A 20,334-nucleotide genomic window follows, 5' to 3' on the forward strand; every position below is an offset into this window, starting at 1 on the left:
ATCGATTTGACTGAATCTCAGAATGTATATGTAGTGTGTAAATGTACTTATTTATATTCCACAGCTGAGTATTATGCTCCTATCATGTGTGTATTTCTTTATATACAATGTGTATTCATGATATTATATTACCCTTAGTTAAATATGTGTAAAAGGCGTACAGTGTCTTTTTTAAAAATTATGATATTTCTAGGTTGATTACTGTCAAGTAGAACATTCAAAGAAATCTCCGAGTGTAGTTACTAAAAAACTAAGGAATAATTTTGTGGTTACTATATAAAACATGTTTGCATAAGGTTCTTCCTTTGTCAATATTGGTTTGTATCAGTAATAAATATTTAGTGGAGATATTTAAATCCTATTTCATACAATTAACTACACTCAGCCAACAGATGGCGCCCAAACCTTAATCATGTACAGCTGTAAAAGTGTTGGGATCTTCTTCCTAACCAGCTTACATAAAAAAAGGCAACAGAATACAAATGGCCAACAAGTTACATGTAAATATTTATTGCAGTCATTAGTACCATATATATTCTGCTTTATAAGTCATCTTCATATAAATACAAGAACACACTGGCAGGTCTGTCAGCTCTGAAAGGCACGACATTGTCAACTGACTACATACAAACTAAAACCTAATAGAAAGGGGAGACATGGGTAAATATAACAGTTCCATATTTTTAACATTGCAGAGACATATGTTAACCGTTCAGGCACTTCATGAAATTGGTGGCAACGTTTTCCAAAACATTTAATTAATTCCACAGTATGACAAATGACAAAGTATGACAAACAGTACAAATCACATTAACCTTCAGTTCTCTGGGTCAGCACATAAAACATAATCAGTTCAACCACATGTATGACGTGGCTGAAGTATCACAGAGCAGAAACTAAATTCATTTGTTATTTCATCACTCTTCAGTACCAGAATCAGTGTGAAAAAGAACCATAGGTGTTAATGAGTGCTTGATTTAAGAAGCAAAAAAGGAAAAACTCCCAATATTAATTTATCTAACAATACCCATAACACAGCTGTTAAACACTGTATTCTAAACAGATTTGTATTAATGCAAAGGGTGGAATACCTGACAAACCAGCACAAAATATAAATCTTTGTCTACTAGGAAATTCATACATACCAACTGTTCTTCACACACTGAGAGAACACAATGTACTCAGCGAACACAGTTCCATATGTTCCATATGCATTCCATACGTCTCAGGCAGACACACAGAGCACAGCAGCAGACTCTCGTCTTTAGCATTATTAACTCTTACAGACATAACCCTTTCAACACAGTAGACTTAGTGTATTATGTTGAATTTGAACTATTACTTAACATTAGCAGGTTCCTGTCCCCAGTAGGCATTTCTAATTGAATATAAAGTATTACCCTTTGAGTGAATTCACACTAACTGCCGACAATGTTGTGTCGTACAATGCTGCAAAAATATCTTTATATTGTAATATACAGTACAGTAATGTTAAACTGGGACACAGCTCAGGTTTGCCAACATGTACAAGGGGATGATAGTTTAAATCAGAACACTGCTCCACATTAAAAAAATAAATCAATGGTCAATTATGTTGAAGGGAAACTACTGTGAAGAAGAGTATTCACTATCTTATCAGGAAGCACTTTAGAATCTAAGTACTAACTACTAACTGTAGTTCATTTGGCTCTTTAATTTGGCTCTGAAGATTAAAATCAACATGATTTAATCTATATTGACTTAAAGTTTTGATCCTTAATCATTATCAAAGGTACTCTACTCAATACACTAGTAATTTACTGTATCAGTGTAATCAATAATCAACCAATGATCAATATCAATTACTGTAAACAAACATAAGTGTGATATTCCAGAAAGCAGGTTTACAGTTAGACAGTTAACATTAACATCTTAATATAACTCCTAAACAACTGAACATTGACCGCTATCATGTATGACTGCTCCTACTGAACTGTAAGCTACTTTACACTTTGGTTTCAAATGGAAGCAAAAAGAGCCCATGAGTGATCAGGTGACACTGATGGCATGATGCCCAGCTTCAAACAATGTGGATTCAAATGCAGTAGTGAGTTCACATTAGTTCGCTGGTACACACTGACCGATGGCAGCAGCAGAACTGGCAGGGAGTCTGCACTGCTAAATATGCTCTGCCTGTCACCACCAGAATGCTTGCATTGTGTAAAACTCAGGCTCCGATGCAAAGTGGAAAGCTACTTAAGAGTGCTGGCTTAAAAGAAATACAGCCCCTTTGTTTTTGTCCAGACCATGTATCTGTCATGGCATGCAAATTAATATTGTGTCTGGTTCACAAATACATTGTAACACAATCACAAAATCCTTTGAACAGAATTGTAAGGACTGTGTTGTGCCAACCCAAGTTGTTTAATGGCATGGTAAGATATTTTGTTACCTCTTAGCTAAATGATCTGAGTGAATTCCTCCTGGTAAGCAGTGATGCAGTGTATACGTCTAGGGCTTTTATTGCGAAAGGCCAGAACGCAAGAAGTGAGGCTGTAATGCGCTGCAGCTGCTGTTGACAATGTGGGAGCAATAAAGAGTTTGTGGCTTTGGTTAAGACTACGGAGCCTCCGTGTTATTATTTTATTACCTTCATAAGCAATTTGAGAACCAACTAGAGATGAGGAAAAGGGAAGAACAAAACGAAAGCTGCAGCTTTGATGACATATTTTCATGATATGTCATCAGGACTCTTTAGCGTTTATACTACACAATATATGTGGTCAAATGTATCCCCGACCACCTCGGCAAGTGGTTGAATAATCAGATCACATCGCGTCTTGGTGCTCGTTTACATTAGTATTCAGAACTGTCCACTTGTGATCTGATCTGACGCATGTTACTGCCAGGTGTAAAAAGGGTCTAGGTGAATGTGTTTTCCAGTTTATTTTTTAAATGTGTGGGATACAGTATTTGTCTGTCTCGGTACAAGATGTACTGTCATACAATATTGAGGTGCTGTCATTTCACATTTAATTATTTTACTCCACTGACAGTGTGAGGTGTGTATTCGCCACGATTCTATGCTTTAACCTCGGACCAGAGTTCCCTCAGTACATGACTTCAGTCCAATGTAGTCTCTTAGGTGTCTTTGTCATTCAAATACTAGAATGTCCTTTTAAGCATTACTAGGGTGCTCAGTTTTAGATGGCAACCAGCTGAACTGATACGGTTCCTGTGGCACTAGTAGATCTATGTCAAGTCTCTTCTGCTCTTTTTCACTGTTAACCGTCCTGTACCCGAGCAATGACATGGCCCCTTTACACACTTCCTGGATACGTTTGACCTTGTTGTGGGGCAGCATGGTACGCCAAGCCTGGGAGACATCAGCAGCATTTCTTGATGTGATTTTGAAGGCCTCTTTCTTGGAGCCTTTGCCTTTTCCGTGAGTCACCCTGTAGATCCATTCTTCCAACTGTGTTGTCATCTCCAGGCCAACAAAGTCATACATGGCCGTTATCTCCCCAAGTGGGTTGCTTGCCACATCCTCATAGCGGACCATTTTGTAGCGGCCTTTTAGAAATGCAGGGGGCTTTAGGATGGCCCTCTCATTGATGCGCACATGGCTACGACAGATCTCCTGCATGGCTTGATACTGCACTTCTGCTGCTGGGATGCTTCTCTGCTCCAAGACGACAGTGTTATCACTCACGAAGGCTTTGGCCGAATCCTCTCTGGACCGCACCACAGCTCGAGGGTCTCGGACCAGGTGGATGATGCGGAGATCTAGGCTTGGATCCTGCAGGAGCGGGTAGAGGGATTCTAGTTCAAAGATTCTCACCTCTTTTAGTACCACGTGACTGTAAGTGCCACAGGCCTCCTCCACCCCCTGCAGGCCCATAGCATCACACTTCTGGAAGCACAGAGTCTGGTTGCTTAACTGGTTGCGTGGCGTGAGAGCACAGGCCGGTGGTGAGCACAGGGCTCTACTGTGACTCCACATAAACAAGGAGGACACATTGTGGTGCTCTGGCAGGTAGGCCTCCATCACAGACAAGTCGCACTGGAATACACTCCGTAATAGATCCCTCACAGACATGCGGAGTGCCCGCGCACCAGATTTCTGCAGTTTGGTCCACACATGCCAAGCTGGCTCCATAAGATAGAAGACAGATGGGTGCTGACTGAACACCTGACCCACGAAGGACGAGCCTGATCGCCACGATGACAGCAGCAGAACGTGAACTTTGCCATTGGAGGGGGCAGAGCCGCAGGGGCTGAGCTGGACGTACCAGCCGCAGAACAGCACCACTGCTGCCCCCTGCAGGATCACCAGGAAAATCATGGTGCTGAGGTTCACTCTGCAGCGGGGCATGATGGCTGAGGATCACTGTCAGTCTCTGGTCTCTCGTGCTGAATGTTGATCTTTTTCTTTTTCGTCCTCTGTGGAGCTGTGTTGCCTCAGCTGCAGAAATAGACAGGGCAGATGGTGAAGAAAGAGACAGAGAGAGAAAGACAGAGAGACAGAGAGCGAGAGACAGAGAAAGAGAGACAGAGAGCGACAGAGAGAGAGAGAGAGAGAGAGAGAGAGAGAGAGAGAGAGAGAAGAGAGAGAGAGAGAGAGAGAAAGAGAGAGAGACAGAGACAGAGACAGAGACAGAGAGACAGAGAAAGAGAGACAGAGAGCGACAGAGAGAGAGAGAGAGAGAGAGAGAGACAGAGACAGAGAGAGACAGAGAGCGACAGAGAGAGAGAGAGAGAGAGAGAAAGAGAGAGAGAGAGAGAGAGAAAGAGAGAGAGAGAGAGAGAGACAGAGAGCGACAGAGAGAGAGAGAGAGAGACAGAGACAGAGAAAGAGAGACAGAGAGCGACAGAGAGAGAGAGACAGAGACAGAGAGAGACAGAGAGACAGAGAGAGACAGAGAGAGACAGAGACAGAGAGCGACAGAGAGAGAGAGAGAGAGAGAGAGAGAGAGAGAGAGAGAGAGTTAAAAAAACTTGTATCACCTAAAGGGTAACTAAAGTTTTCAATAACAAACCGGAAACACCAGAGTGGAACTGAGTAAAGGACTAATCAGTAACTAATCAGAAGTGGTTTCCTGAAGCTCTGGTCCATGTGGCAATATGAAGTAAAAACCTTTAGATTGTGTATACTCCATATTCCGGATATTTCATTTTGGGAACAAATCTCTTTGTGTACTCTTGTGTATTAGTTGAAAACCTTCCTGTAAAAGTCTGTAGCATGAACTTCAACTTTTCTCTCTCCCCTGCCGTGTGATTGAATGTACTGTAAATTATGCTGACGTGACGGTTTATCACCTCAGTTTATGATGTGAATACTTTAAAGATGGAGAGCCAGAAGATTTAAGGGAACATAAAGTGAACCAAAAGACTCTCCCTACACATGTGCCACATGTGTAGATGCAACTAAGTATGTGTCAAAGGAGGGACACATGGAAAAGTATTTACAGTAAAATAAAAATGTGTTTCCATATTCAGTGTGCATTAATAATATATTATGGCTTTACTTTAAATGTTTTTTTCTTTAAAGTTAGAACTTGAAATTTCTGACAAAGCGTTTCACAAAAAAACAACACAGGTACGAGCGTTTCTCCAAAGGGTTTCAGAGAGGAAAAGCCTCAGGTACAACTCTCCAGTTAAACAGAAATAGTTTGAAGGGTTAGTTAGATAAAAGGCAGGGACAGCCACCACATCTACTCAGTGGTCTATCCCGGCCTCTAAATGAATTCATTCAACAAACAGTAAAAAGAAACAAGAGCAAAAAGAAGAAGCAGACACAGTGTTGGGACTGTCCTTCAAAGTTTCCAGTGGGAGATCAAGATCACTGCTGCCTGAGGTGATCCATGCAAGCGTACCATAATATGCTGTGCTTATTGAACAAGCCCTGACACGAGCTCCTCACCTCCAGAACCTCAGGATACAAAAGCAAACAGCAGACAGCATGACAGATCCATCCTCTCTCTTCACTTCTCTCTCTCCCTATCATTCAGTCTCAGTTCTATATATATATATATATCTAGATATATCTATATTGTAATAGTATGCTAAAAGTTTCATCTTATCAGATTGTCTCATCTCCAAACCAAATACGTTGGCAACTTTACGGGAATACACTGGAAGCCTGTAATCCCCCCTTTGTTCATACAGTCACTGAGGTCAAACAACCATCAATATGAACAATAATCATCCTATAACTAGCATCCCTTTGACACTTGTTGTATTTATACCAAATCGCTTTAATATTTTGGGAAACAAAGATGGGTGTTTGTAGCCTCCACTCTGATTTTGATAATGAACATTATGTATTTTATCAAAGGTCTCATTGGAGCATTTATTGGATCATAAGGCTTGTCCCTTCTTTGGAGAGATATACAAATATCCTTGATGGCACAACACAGTGTAGTTAACCTAATTACAGTCTCTGTACAGCATCTCACATCATGGCTAGACAAAGGGATTACAACAATCGTGTTTTTCTGGTTTCTTTTAACTGAAATCTGTATGTATCATATTTCTTCCTGTGTCAATTTAAATTGCATCCCCAATTAATCGGTAATTAAAAACAGTTAGGGTGGCAGAGTGAATGTGCTGCACAGAATAAACCCTGTCTCTGTCACTGATGTGCGAGCCATATGCGAAGTTGAGTCCTGGCTGCAGCGGCCCGGGGTTCAGATCCGACCCGTGGACCTCTGCTGCATGTCATCCCCCCTCTCTCCCCCTTTCCCAATCTTCACCTACACTATCATTAAAGGCACAAAAGCCCAAAATATAATCACAAACAACATGGCACCCCACCTTAACTTCAACGTTCCAAAAGTGTGAATACATTTCACGTCAACAATGCAACTGTGAAATGCAATACTTGCGGGAGGGTACTCATGGCAAAGGGCGAAACAACAAGTCCAATACTTCCGATCCGCGTCCGATCGGGCCTTTTCTGCACTAGCACTGGTTGGATGTGGGAACAATATTGAACTAAATTTGGGCCAAAGGTTTTGATAATTTGAAAAAAAATCGAACTGAAAGTTCAAGTTTTGATCTTGAACTTTGAAAAATACAATAATATATTCAAACTAAAAGTAAGTGTTGGAAAGAGTAGGAAAACATCATATCATATTCATCATACGAAAAACACAGCAACAAAAACTAGAATAGTCTAGAACAACAGATTAGACATTTTACAAACCTTCAATCCAATAATCCCATGGAACATAAATATGGACAACATCATACACACAAATAAAGACAATTTCTAATCCAACAACAACGTTCAATATAGAAACAAAACAGGGAAATGTTTATCAAATCAACACAACACTATTATTTCATCAATAATCAACTCCAAAGGTCAAACAGTCCGGGATACACAGGAAATAAATCTAACTTTTCAAAGCATTATAGTCATTTATACTCCTCTAGTTATTAACCTATCCCATCAGAAATATATTCCTTCCTAAACAATGTGGACCTGTCCACACCATCCAAAGACATATCTGAGGGCTTAGATAGCTCACCCCAGAAGAACTCAATAAAGCCTTAAATCAAATGTCAAATTACAAATCACCCGGATGGGACGGATTAATCACAACAAACTAAATATATAATTGTAAAACTTGATGCCGAAAAAGCCTTTGACAAAGTCAGTTGGATAGTTTTAATCAGTACTCTTCACAAATTTGGTTTTGTAGAATTAGTCATCCACTGGATCACAATCCTTTCCACCTCACCCATGGCCACAATAACCACAACTGCTTCACAGATTCACACGTCACAGAGGATTGTTTCTATTATCATGACGAGCTGCAGTTCACCTTTACCATTGATATTTTTTATTATTATTGTATTATTACTATCATTATCATTATTATTTATTTACTTACTTCTGGCCTCCTTGTTATTACAAGTACTTCAGCTAATATCAACATGCTTTTTTAAATCTAAATTAGATTTCTATTATTATTATTACTGCTGCCTTTTCCCTTTACAAAAAAGAGTATTGCTACTGTACTGCAACTTGCTTGTTGTCTTATTTATTTATATATCTTCTATAGTTGAGTTAGTTTTTGGTTTCCTATTATTATTAAAACAGTACCAGTGCTCACTTCTACCATTGCTATTAATATTCACTAATTGATTCATTTTGATTAAAAAACATTTGTGCCTCATTATTACAGTTATCATTCATTATTGTCAGTGTTACCATGTTTGTTTGTTTGTTTATCATTATTCTAATTATTATTAGTAGTAGTATTACTACTGTTACTATAATTTCTACTAATGTTAATATGATTGACATTATTGCGGTTTTTATATGTTCTTTTATTTTATTTTGAATATGAATATGTGTATGTATGTATACTATTTTCCCCCCTGTTGCTTCAACACATACACACACTTCCACACACAAGCATCCTCCACAACAGATTGCCTGACACACACACACATCCTAGGATCAAACTATTGCTTTTTCTCTTACACTGTACTCAATGCATGTTGTTCCCTGTAGTGTTAATCCTGTCATGTCACCCAGTGTTAAGTTATTTATTGTCTTGTTTCACTGAATAAAAACTAAAAGAAAGATATATTTCTTGAAGGTATAAAGGGTTACACAAATTGACCTGCAAGAAAGTATACTGTATTGCACCTGTATAAGGCATTGCACAAGCTGAAAAGCTTTTGTTGTTCTGATTATTTCTGAGAATGCAGTTACCCAAAACCATGCTGTGAAAAGTTGTCTGTTGTGCTCAGCTGTCTAAATGAATGAACAATTACCCAACAAGCTTCTCACGGCTTTTTCAGGGTGTCATTCAGCTGCATAGAACAGCCATTAGTATCAGTGGAAAGATCACAGTGTTCAGAGATACATTATAGAACCAGGCAGTCTTCTACAACAACCTCAAACAGCTTCCCTCTTTGTCAACTCTTTTTGTTGAAGACTACCTTCAATTAATTGTGCTTAACGCTATGCAAACATTTCAATGATACAAACAGCTTTTTGACAAAACAAATGTGTTTGGTATCACTTAAATTAATGATTCATGTAAATGCAAAAAGGTTTTATGCGCCATTAGGGCTGGACTGTACTGTTGGTCGGTGAGTGTTCAGTATAGGAATCATTAATGACATGATCACGCTGTGTTATTATTCTACCTTACTTGTGCAGTCAAAGTGGATCATTCTGATCAAATAGGCCAAGTAGTCTAATTAGTTTGTGTTTTAACATGAGTTTTGTCTGATTGCAATCACTACATTCAACCATATTGCCCAACCATACAGACTAGTACACATTACCTCATTACCGTCCTTTCCTGGGTTATTATAGGTTAACTCACTGAGCCTCAAACTGGGATACCCCACATTATCCTACTTGTGGTTGATTGAGAGAGAGGTCTCCAGCAAATGTGGAGTTATTATTTGTATTATTAGAATTACCCCAGTTCTTTAATATACATCTCTGGCCCCACTGCTAGTTGTACAGACCCGGACTAAATGGGGGTGTTATGGAGCCCCCTCCGTCCGTTGTATAAACTCGAAGTTTGGTTCAAGTATAGTTACGTTTCCGTATGCAGTTAGCCACCAACAAACCGTTAGTTTCCGCACGTGTCTAATTTGTTTTGTACCAGAAGACCGAATCTATTGATGGTTTGTCCTGAAAAAGTGCGTCCGCGAGCTTCCTCCCACCGGTCCCATGGAAACTACATGAATTGCCAAAGTGAACAAAAAAAACGGTCCTGGTGTAAGAGGAGGAGGGGTAGTTTTTTCAATTTCTTTAACCCACATTTAGCAGAAATATCTTACCTTTAGCTTTGTTTTCGGTCGTGCTGCCTGGCGACGGAGCCGGTGCGCAGTGATCTCTGTCCCGACACCCTCCGGTCGTCTCCTCCTCTCTGTCCTCGGACAGCAGCTGCTCGGCTACTTCCACTGCCCAGTTGTGTACAAAGCGGTGTTTTGAGACGTGGCCAGTGGCTCTGCTGGACTGACTGGCAGTGGGCTGGCCGGGGGCTGGTGTTCAGAGAAAGAGGAGGGTGGTGGTAGGTGGGAGTGGTGGAGCGGGCGGGACCTGGCCCAGTAACTATCACAGCAGCATTACAGGAACAGATAACCTGTGGGCATTTGTTACATCCACTAAACCACTAAACATTTACCAGACTCTCCTAAACACATAGTACTTTACTACATTACTGTGTTAATTGCAATAGTAACGGTAAGCTACATCAATCAATGAAAAAGTTTCCACCTTATCCCACGGCTGTCTCCGACACATGATACAGTGATGCCGCATGTCGGAGGCTAAATGTCTCTGTCCAAGATTATTCATTTGATGTTAGTTTACATATAATTTAAATCTGATAAATATGTTCACATGTTCACAAGAAAACCTTAATGCTCTAATATTTGAGCATGGAAATGTAGGCTGCAATGTTCAAAATAGCACATAATAAATATTTTTGTCTCAGGACCATCATTTACATGATTCCAAAACTCAAAATACTGCATATAATTATGGCTATGAATACTTGTTCCAAATTAAATAAGGTCAAACTAATAAAAGCAGACAGTCTCTAGTATTACGAAGAAGTTAATTGCTTTGAGCCACTATTGATCAGAGATTTAATTTATCAGATGACAAAACAGTTGCTGTATGTAGCCCAATTGTAATCAAATCAAATCAAATCAAATTTATTTGTATAGCCCAATATCACAAATTATACATTTGTCTCAGTGTGCTTTACAGACTGTACAGGTTACGACACCCTCTGTCCTTAGACCCTCGCATCACACAAGGAAAAACTCCCTAAAAGAAACCCCAAAATTAAAGGGGGAAAAATGGAAGAAACCTCAGGGAGAGCAACTGAGGAGGGATCCCTCTCCCAGGACGGACAGACTGTAATAGATGTCGTGTGTACAGGATAAACAACATAGTACAAATACAACATTTGACAGAGAATGATGTTGTGTTGAAAAAGAGAAAGTTTGGATGAATCCAGGAAAATGTCAAAAAGGCTTCCCGGTGTCCAGCAGGACCATTAATCTTATGTCACTTTACTTTTAGAGGTATATATTGTACTTTTATTTTACCAAATTAATTGGGCTACTATAGTTACTTGGTACTACAATACGATTTTACATACAAAACACATGATGATCCATAAAAGGCATTTTTTATACAGTCTATGGCTGTGCCCCTCTCCCCAGCGCTCTCTTGTGGTCTCATCCTTCAGTAGAAGATGTAGTTGTAAGAATTGAGTAGAATGGACTAGGGTTTAGCTCTCCTGGGCCTTGGTGAATGAACTGGAAGGGAGAGATATTGATCACAAGACTCATACAGAGAAAACATAACACCGAAAAAAAGGATGCACCTGGTTCCTGTATTAACCAGACTCATATCCAGTCCTTTGCTCTCTTCAGGCACAGCCAAAGCCAAAGCTCTTCAGTCACCAGTAAATGCCTGCTGGAGGAAGACAGAGGAGTGAAGGGGGTAGGGGGGAAACTTTGCCCCAGGGCACTGATGTGGAATCAGTTATAAACACCCAAAGTAAGGGGTAAAAAAGTGCTCTGTCATTTAAACAATAGTCACTCAAACATCCTCTGTAACTGTCACAATCTGTTTTTCGTGTTTCGTGTTTTATTTTGAAATGTTCACTTCCCCTTGTATCTTGTCTTGTTTTACTTTACTTGTTTTTCCCCTCTCTGTGATTGTTAATTTGATCCTCCTGTGTCCACTCATCATGCCCTTGTGTTTTTGCCTTTCTCCCCAGCTGTGTTGTGTTTCCTCGTTTGGTGTCTGTGTGTATATATCCTGGTCTGTCTCATTGTTCCTTGTCGGTTGGTCAGTAATGTTACTTGGTATCTTCCACGTGTCCTGCCTGTGTACACCCGTGTGTGTCTTCCTCAGTTTGGTTTTTGTTACTTTGTATTTTTGTACTTTTGTATTTTGCTGTCTTTTGATAATAAAGCCCTCTTTTTGTTAAAACCTTGGCTGGCATTCTGCATTTGGGTCCTCCCCTGTCCTGAAGTGTGACAGTACAAACCGACCAGGTATGGACCCAGCAGTTACCATGGAGGAGGAACTCTATGACCTCTCCTACACCCTGATGTGTATCCACGGGGAGCGGAGGAGAGCTTCCTGTTGGGATGTCAAACAGGCTGCCTTAAGATTGGCGCACAGAGAAGTGGCTGCTAAATCTGGGCTAAAGAGCCTTTTGCCTGGGTGGCTTCAGGATTTTGTTAACACTCCTCAAGCTCAGTCTAATTGTGAATCAAGCTAGCCTCCGCTCCGAGGAGGTTCAGCAGACCAGTCCGCACAGGGTGAACCTGGGGATCATAAGGTTGCAGCCTGCCAATCCTCCTGCTCCAGCCCCTGACCCATTCCTGGGCACTTCCTGGCCCTAGGAGGTCCTCTGAGTGTTCAGAGGGCCTTCAGGCCTTTAAGGAGCCGATTTGGCAATGCCAGCCGCCAACGGGTCGGCTCCCAGTCCCCCATCCCTGCTGCTAGGCCGTGACAGCCTCTAGTTCCTGCTGCTGGAACTCCGCAGACCCCCGTTCCTGCTGCCGGCTTCCAGCTCGGCCTCCTGAGCGGCTCCGCCCGCCTCCAACCCAGTCTCTCCGCCGGCTTCCAGAGCGGCTCCGCCCGCCTCCAGCCCATACTCTCTGCCGGCTTCCAGCCCGTCCTCCTGAGCGGCTCGGTCTGCCTCCAGCCTTTTCATTTTCATTTAATTTCTGCTATTTTATACTATTATAATTCTGCTATTTTTAGAATGGTATTTCAGACTCATTTACATCAACACTGTGATTATTGTACTGTAAATGCTCTTATTCTGTCTAATCTTGTACTAATTGTTATGTTTTTGCTGTGAAGCACTGGGCTGCAATTCTTGTATGAAAGGTGCTATACAAATAAAGCTTATTATTATTATTATTATTATTATATAATACCACTGACATACAATATACTGTATATCAGCTGATTATGTGATAAATTAGCACAGCCTCTGCAATATGTGCATATATATATTAAAATAAACACACAAAAAGGATTTACTTCTATGCTTTTTGCTTATTCATGTTCTAGAAAACTTAAGTACAAACAGCATGTGCCTCTTACTAAACTGTCTGGTCCAGCCAAAACTGGCAGATGGTGTGGCCTAAATGAGATAATGCAATGGTACTAGTCCACACACACACACACACACACACACACACACACACACACACACACACACACACACACACACACACACACACACACACACACGGTCTTATATGCTAACAAACATCTCTTGGGACAGTGAGTCAAAGGGAAAATTAAAACCATGACTCTTGCAGTGCTGCATATTATCCTACCACACCCACAATGACAGCACACTTATTTTATAGGTCATCATTCCAAAGAAGACTGAGACTGATATCTGAGTCTAAATATCTCTGCTCTCTTATAATATTCACGTGGAGCTCAGATATCTGTGTTACTGTGGCACTGGGGGCTATACGCTCCGTGTTAAATTTGTTTGTTTATTGGACGAAATCCAAAGTGGCAGAAAACGACCTGCAAATTCGTCTTGTCTTCCTGCCGGTAAATATTACAGAGATGGGCCACCCAAACACCGTGGCTGTAATATTTACCGTTTGGGTCCGGGCGAGGGAACGACTCTTTTTGACAGTTTTTGTTTCGTCCTCCGCACCGACATTGTAGGCTACTGCTTCCAGCGGAGCTTGTTGGATTCGGCAGATGAAAATCCCAGCACCGGGAGTCACAGCGGGCTGATGGAGCGCTGTGTCTAACCTGTGTAACTACTGCACCAGCAAAATGTTTTTACGATCCGGCGGGGAGTCGGCTAAAGCAGTGCTATCTGCTAATGGAAGATCTGTCCGTCTCCCAGCTGCCGTACACTCTACTCGTGGCAGAGCAGCCTCCCGCAGACGGTGAGGACGAAGCGAGGGTGCGAGTCGTTTTCTCGTTTCTGCCACTTCGGATTCAATCAAAACAAACTATCAAAGTGTGCAGGGGTCATAGATTTAATGTTGACCCTGAGTCTGCTGAGTCAGGCAGCTGTACTTCTTCTCCCTCTGTACTGAGGGCAGACTGGAGCTACACTGACTCACTATTCATCCTAGACTGGACGGAGTGCAGCTAGCTGATAGCATGCTAACGTCAGTAGACATCTCTGCAGCACAACACAGAGACATCTGACATAACAACACTGTTACCTCTTCACACTCTGTTGATAATATTAGTTTATTATGTCTAAACTTTAAATTCTGGCATATCTTACACACTGTACCTTAAAGGAATATTCCAATGTCCCTTTTTGCTATAATTGTGCTGTTATTTTTATTATTAAATAAGAGTCAAACCATTTTAACTGCTGTTGCACACAAGTGAATGTTGTCACTCTAAAAAAAAGCTTTTTTTAAAGTATTCAAAGATTAAAGTAAATTAAAGAATTAAGGTTGAAGACAATACTAAATGTTAAAATGTATACATTTATTATACATCACCTAAAGCTTTGTACAATACAAATATGAACAAATCATTTTTTTATTGGTCACAAATTGTTATCAAGTTACAAATAGTACAAATATAGAAAATCTATTTATTTTCTATAACTTTCCATTGCTTCAAATAGCAGTAAAAGAAGAAATGCATTTTCCATGGCAAGAATGAGTGCACTTCCTGTAGAGGAGGGCCTGCATAGAAACCTGTCAAGGAAAAGGTTCAAATAAGAATGAGCTTGTGTATGTTTGTAAAAAAACAGCCAACATAATTCAGGACTACTTTCACTTGGGAGGTTCATTCATTCATTGCTCATTGCAAATCTTCAAATGATAAAGGAAGAATTTGAAGTTTATGTATGTCATAATGAAATTACAAGAAATACCTAATATTCCCTAAAAGTGGTTGATTAGGTTATTACAGTTCAGTGTTGGTGAGTCATTGTGAGACATGTAACATTGTACATAATATTGCAACTTGGTGTTTCTTGTATACCTGGAGGTCAACGCTCCACCGCTGCATCATGACAGATGAGGTTTTCCCACCGGTATGGGTACTGTGGTTAGAACCTGGTTCTGGAAAACAAATCTCTGTATGCGTTCAAAGACCCAGAGGAAGATGAGGAGGACACTGACATACTGAATCCAGGCATATTTGATGGTTTCCCAGAAGCCAGGACGATAGGTGGCAGGAGACGGTTAAGGCAGAAATGATGAGGAAAACTTCACAGGCCAAACATGTGGTTTTTTTTGTTTGTTTTTTCTCCACTGTATGTGGATGTAGTCCAATTTGTTTTAATGAAAAACTCAAAAGACAATGAGGGCAGTGAGGAACAATACAAAATGTATAGAAAGTTTGCAAAGCGTGCAACTTAAAGGGTCTGTTCACCTAAACAAAATGAAACATTTGCAATGCAGATTTTGCAAAGTCTCCCAGATATCCACCGCCACTGGCCAAGTACAATGGAGGTGAAAGGAATTTTATTTTAACTGGAAAATTACAATTTTATGGTTATTGATGATGCTTCACAGAGCGCATCAGTTCTCATTGGGACGTCTGGGGGAATAAATACAAAATTTAGAAAATGTTGATTCTGCACTGCACCTAGTCAGTTTCATTAACAAACAAATGTATGGCACTAGGTGCAGTAAAATATTCATATTACAGTAACATGTCCTTTAAGGATGACGTGCTGTTATTACAGTGTACACTAACATTGTTTATGACGGTTGCTATCTTGACAATCCACATTCCAATAAGGCAAGGATTTGAGAGGCTTTCAGCATCTTTTGCTTCAAAAGTAATTGTAATACGACAGTGTTTCAACTAACAGTTGAACTGCTTACAGGGCTTACACTTAAACTTTAAAAGCTTTCAACAATTGCACACCTGAGTTCAACTGATGTGGTTGCTACACTTCAGAAGATAATTCAGTGACACTGCTTTGGATTAAACCTGCTGTGTCACTGCTGAGCCTAATCAAACTTGTGTCAAAAGAAAGTCAACAGAACTGCAAGAAGAACAAACTGTGCAGTCGACTGCTAAATATCATCAGGTTAATCTTAATCTTATATATACACACACATACAAATAATATAGCTAAAACGTTTATAACCCACTATAATGTAGTTGTAGGTAGACATAAGTCTTTAGTTATGTATTTTTAAACAACTATAACTCCTCTTGTGGGCACCCAGAGTTAGAGGCTGCGGTAGAACTTGATAATGAATGACAATATATTAAAACACGGTTGTAATAATATAAAATATGTTTTCAATATGTGATGTTCTAATTATGGACAACTATTGTACATTAATAAACACTTAAAATGTCCTTATAGCTGTTAACAACAACATTATAGTGTGTTATAAACCATTTTTAAAATGTATATTGCACAGCTTGGTTGAATACTCGATTCCGATTGGTCAATTACTGCATTCTACGGTCTGTTATTTCTCAATAGCAAACCGCTGCTATGGAGGCAGTTCTGATCACAGACACTAAAGGAGGTAATACAATTATTTTTACATCAATAAAATCAATCAATATTTTTTTTTATTAAAGGATATCTAATGACCTCCATAGGGTAACGGATCTCAGCATTAAGCTGAAAGGGAGAGCCAGCAGCTCGTCCCACAGTCCAAACTGGCATGGGACAGGACAGCATTGTGGTTACTGGCAGAAAAAAAAGGTACAAAAAGACAGAGAGAAAAGTGAGAGTTATCATATTTTACAATATCCACACTTTAATCCGCACATGTAATACAAGGGTTTATTCACATAGAATATTCAGCAGCAATAAAAGCATGCAAACAAAATGAGAACCTTTGTCAACTTACAGTTTCTATCCTGGTAGCTCCTAATTATGTTGTCAAGGTCATACGCACTTGCAAAGGGGCTGGAGCCATCGATCACTGACACCTTGGCATCAATAGAGAACAAAGAACAACAGCTTAGCAAATAAAGATCCACTGTTCCTGTCGCTCAGCATGGGGGAGAAAAACGTCGTAGTATTTTGCAATTAGATCTTTGTACTGTGATTATTATGAGGGCTAAGATTGATTGTAGCAATCGTCACTAAGAGAAAACAACACTAAAAAGGAATAAAAAGTAACCTTTGAAACGAGAACGTTGACAAAATGTTGTTACGTTACTTTCAGCCGACCGTCTTTCCTGTTCCAGGATAAGGATTTGGGATGGTAAACCATCTAATTCTTACTCTAAATGTTCGCTAAAGAAATATCACTACTGCTAGGTGTGATGGTGAGCAGGAGGGACAGAGAGGGGTTCTATATTTAAACCGTTTAGAAATGATGAACAAGATTGACTGAGTAGTGTGTATTACTGCAGAGCAGAGTGACACGGACACTGTGTGTGAACAAGTAAACAAGAACACAACAAAGATAGTGACGGCTGTAGCCTCACAATGCTTAGACAACATAACGTTTTAAATGTCACTGACAAAACTAGACTCCAATGTCTTTAGTTTGAGTCGACTAAATCTAACAAATAATCAAATGAAAAAAAACTCATCAAAAAATATGACAAACTAAATCAGGTGCCAAAATGAACACTGACGTCTGCACCAGCTGACATGAACACAAAGACATCATGTAATAGTCACACAGAGAGAACCTTCTGGTTGTGAGCCCAAATCACACATCCAATGTACCTCTTAATCTGTGAAATGGGAAGTTAACAAAAGTTGAATGATAACGTTTGTGCCAAGATTATATTTGCAATGTTCCCTGTAGTCCCGCCTCTCCTCTCTTCTCTTACATGTACCTCTCATCTCATCCATCCTATCTCTGCTGGTTCCTGGCTCTCTATTGCAACTTCTCTGATTCATAAATTTGCCCGTTCACTAATTTTCTTAGTTGATTGTTTTCAGCTTCACCTTCCTGCAGAGTGCTCTGCCAAATTCTGCTCAAGCCTCGGACAAAATGTGACCTGTGTCATGGTCTCATGGTGTGTCCAAATATTTTTCCATTTCATTCATGGGTGGCGAAGTCTGCTCTACTTGAATTTGTCTTTGTGCAAAAAAGCAAAAGGAGAAAACAAGAGAAGGAGAAGAGGTGGACAGAGAGAGAAATACAGTTAGTCAGTGTCCTCTCACATTGTAAATGTTGTACAGTCCTCGGTGAGGCAGGGGTGTCCTCTGCAGCAACCTTAGGTCTCCGCTGATGAACAGCTTAGCACCGGGAACAGAAGAAGAGTGCTGCACATAAGCCAGGCTCTGCATCACCACTGTGGACATTCGCTGGGAAAACACAAAGGAATAATATTCTTTACTTTTGTTGGAACATTGACTAAGGCTGATCTGGACAGAGCTGGTGTCGTACTGAAGTTGGCAGGCTACACTGTACAAGATCAGAATTTTGTCTACGTTAAGATTGACTGTCATTTTCCTCCCATCAGGTTAATCACAGCTTTCTTATGGTGTTTCTTAATGATGGCACAGACACATGAAGCTTCTACATTTCATGTACTGCAGTGGAATACATACAAAGAGCTTGTAGCTGAAGGTGAGCAGCAGTTGGACACTGTACACCTGTTCTTCAGGTTTTAGAGGTAGCTGCAGTTGAAAGTTTAGGAAGTCCAACTTCCCATCCTGGTTCTGGTCCTCTTCTCTCACCTATAGTGTGTTGACCCACACAAAAAAGAAAAACAATAGTCTGATAAATGTTTGCCAGTGTAAAACCAGAGCAATATTTAAGGTGATAATAATGTAATGTAAATACAGGCACAAGCGACAGTGCCAGGGGAACTGTGGTGAATTCCCTACAGAGACAGCAGGGATCCGGAGGTTGGCCCCCAGCATGTTGTTAAGATGGGGGAAGGTGCTCCAAGCGACGTAGTCTCCCTGAGTATTGGTTGCTGCCACCAGCAGAGTCTGGTACTGGAACCTCACAACCGGTTGTTCCTCATAAGTGCTTCTTTTGAGCCAGAAACCTAAAATAACGAGGTTTTTAACAGTAGACAATTATTTGTACTTCTTTAACAAAAAAAGGGTTGTGTTAAATATATTGAAATGAATACAGTGAATTATTAAGCCTGGCTGTTGCTACTTTAAGCATTAACATTTTGTTAATATGATATGTGAACTCAGCTGCCCAGAAAGAAGTGAGAGGAAAGTGAGAACAGAAAGGAGGTTATGTTGTGTCTAGGATGCATCAAAAAAGGCAGGCAGAGAGTTAGGAGGTTGTGTTTTCAGCAGATGCTCCCCTTGTTATGAATAAACACATGTTACGTTCCTGCCATGTAGCTTGAAAACTAACCCCAATCTAGGTGAAAAGTCAGGAATCAGAAGCAGAGGGACTGAAGAGACGAGGCGTGGAGACGCCTGCGCACCATAAGACACTTTAAGTTTTCGACTAACGGGAGAAGGAGTGTCTGCGTCATGATGAAAACTTATAAAGTGTCTGTGTGAACAAAGAAGGGGGCCGTTTTTGTGAATCCAAGACACAGCTAACTACATGAACGTGGTCTGTGGATTGGTGAAGCAGGAACGGACCACATGAGATTTGTAATCTATTATATCATCTATTATACCATCTACTATATCAGCTACTAAATCTTCTTATATTATAACTGAAAGTCTTTATAATGTTTTACTATCCATCTCCTGATCGCCACAATAAATAACTAACAGATGAAATGTATAGTATTTACACTTCACAATAACCTATTTATAAATGTATCATTTGGCAATATCGGCAGAAGCAGAGCTCATAAAAGTTACTGCAATTCAAAGTTACTGTACCTTGGCTCCTGTAGGCAACGAGCAGAGGTGAGATGTAGGTAAGGCACAAAACAACAGCCAGAAACAGTGTGGCTTTCGAGCAAACACTCGTTTTGTACCGAATCAAAGCCGGGTGAGAATATACGTCATAGAAAGCCATAGGTAATGACATAAATAGCGTTCGTAATCACCAGTGTTATCAAATCAGTCGGCTAGCTAGCTAACACTAGGTAGCTAATGCTCATGCTAGCATAGATGTAACTGAATGGGTGCGCCCGGAGGACTAACGTGAGTAAATACTCACAGACAACAAACTGCCAAACAAACACAGATTACACAGAATTAATATAGACCAGAGTTTTTTGGCAAAACATATCATATAAACATGCTATTTACGTTAGCCCCCTAGCTAATCTAGTACCATACACCGCGCCATGTTTCAGTTTAGTTTAGCGTCTCACGGTTACCATGGCTGCCAGTAACATTTATGCTGCATTCAAGCAATATCGGTTCAATCGGACGAACAGGAACACCCTTTGTAATTCCGATTTAGGAGTGTTCACACATGGTTATGGGTTATCCACTTTGCTAGTCCTGT

General features: G+C 40.3%; 2 protein-coding genes across 5 annotated transcripts; both read right to left on the reverse strand.

Moving 5' to 3' along the window:
* Positions 1-488: 488 nt before the first annotated feature.
* On the reverse strand, positions 489-10,002 carry chst6 (carbohydrate sulfotransferase 6). 4 transcript variants are annotated; one of them, XM_029433996.1, is made up of 3 exons: positions 9,799-10,002; positions 9,621-9,695; positions 489-4,444 (listed from the first exon to the last, which is right to left on the reverse strand). In XM_029433996.1, the coding sequence occupies exon 3, from the start codon at positions 4,352-4,354 to the stop codon at positions 3,158-3,160; it is 1,197 nt and encodes a 398-aa protein (XP_029289856.1). In that variant the 5' UTR covers positions 4,355-4,444; positions 9,621-9,695; positions 9,799-10,002; the 3' UTR covers positions 489-3,157. The 4 variants fall into 4 exon arrangements, with proteins under 4 accessions (XP_029289856.1, XP_029289854.1, XP_029289855.1 ...); XM_029433994.1 differs by having other exon boundaries at positions 9,586-9,695; XM_029433995.1 differs by having other exon boundaries at positions 9,556-9,695.
* Positions 10,003-14,463: 4,461 nt separating this feature from the next.
* On the reverse strand, positions 14,464-20,304 carry tmem231 (transmembrane protein 231). The gene is made up of 8 exons (XM_029433552.1): positions 19,758-20,304; positions 18,780-18,946; positions 18,501-18,629; positions 18,111-18,254; positions 16,834-16,915; positions 16,564-16,669; positions 14,990-15,178; positions 14,464-14,700 (listed from the first exon to the last, which is right to left on the reverse strand). Exons 1-7 carry the CDS (start codon positions 19,906-19,908, stop codon positions 15,016-15,018), a joined length of 942 nt encoding a protein of 313 aa, XP_029289412.1. The 5' UTR covers positions 19,909-20,304; the 3' UTR covers positions 14,464-14,700; positions 14,990-15,015.
* Positions 20,305-20,334: the final 30 nt, after the last annotated feature.

This window comes from Cottoperca gobio, chromosome 6 (genome assembly GCF_900634415.1).
Source record: "Cottoperca gobio chromosome 6, fCotGob3.1, whole genome shotgun sequence".
Lineage (NCBI taxonomy): Eukaryota > Metazoa > Chordata > Actinopteri > Perciformes > Bovichtidae > Cottoperca > Cottoperca gobio.

Bases quoted from the DNA above. Each gene is read 5' to 3' on its own strand.
- chst6 (XM_029433993.1), bottom strand. From the start codon at position 4,354: ATGCCCCGCTGCAGAGTGAACCTCAGCACCATGATTTTCCTGGTGATC.
- tmem231 (XM_029433552.1), bottom strand. From the start codon at position 19,908: ATGTCATTACCTATGGCTTTCTATGACGTATATTCTCACCCGGCTTTG. The intron at 18,255-18,500 runs GTATGTATTCCA...GTGTTTTCCCAG, and splicing joins CCTTCAGCTACAAGCTCTTT to CGAATGTCCACAGTGGTGAT. The intron at 16,916-18,110 runs GTGAGAGGACAC...ATTGATGCCAAG, and splicing joins GACTGTACAACATTTACAAT to GTGTCAGTGATCGATGGCTC.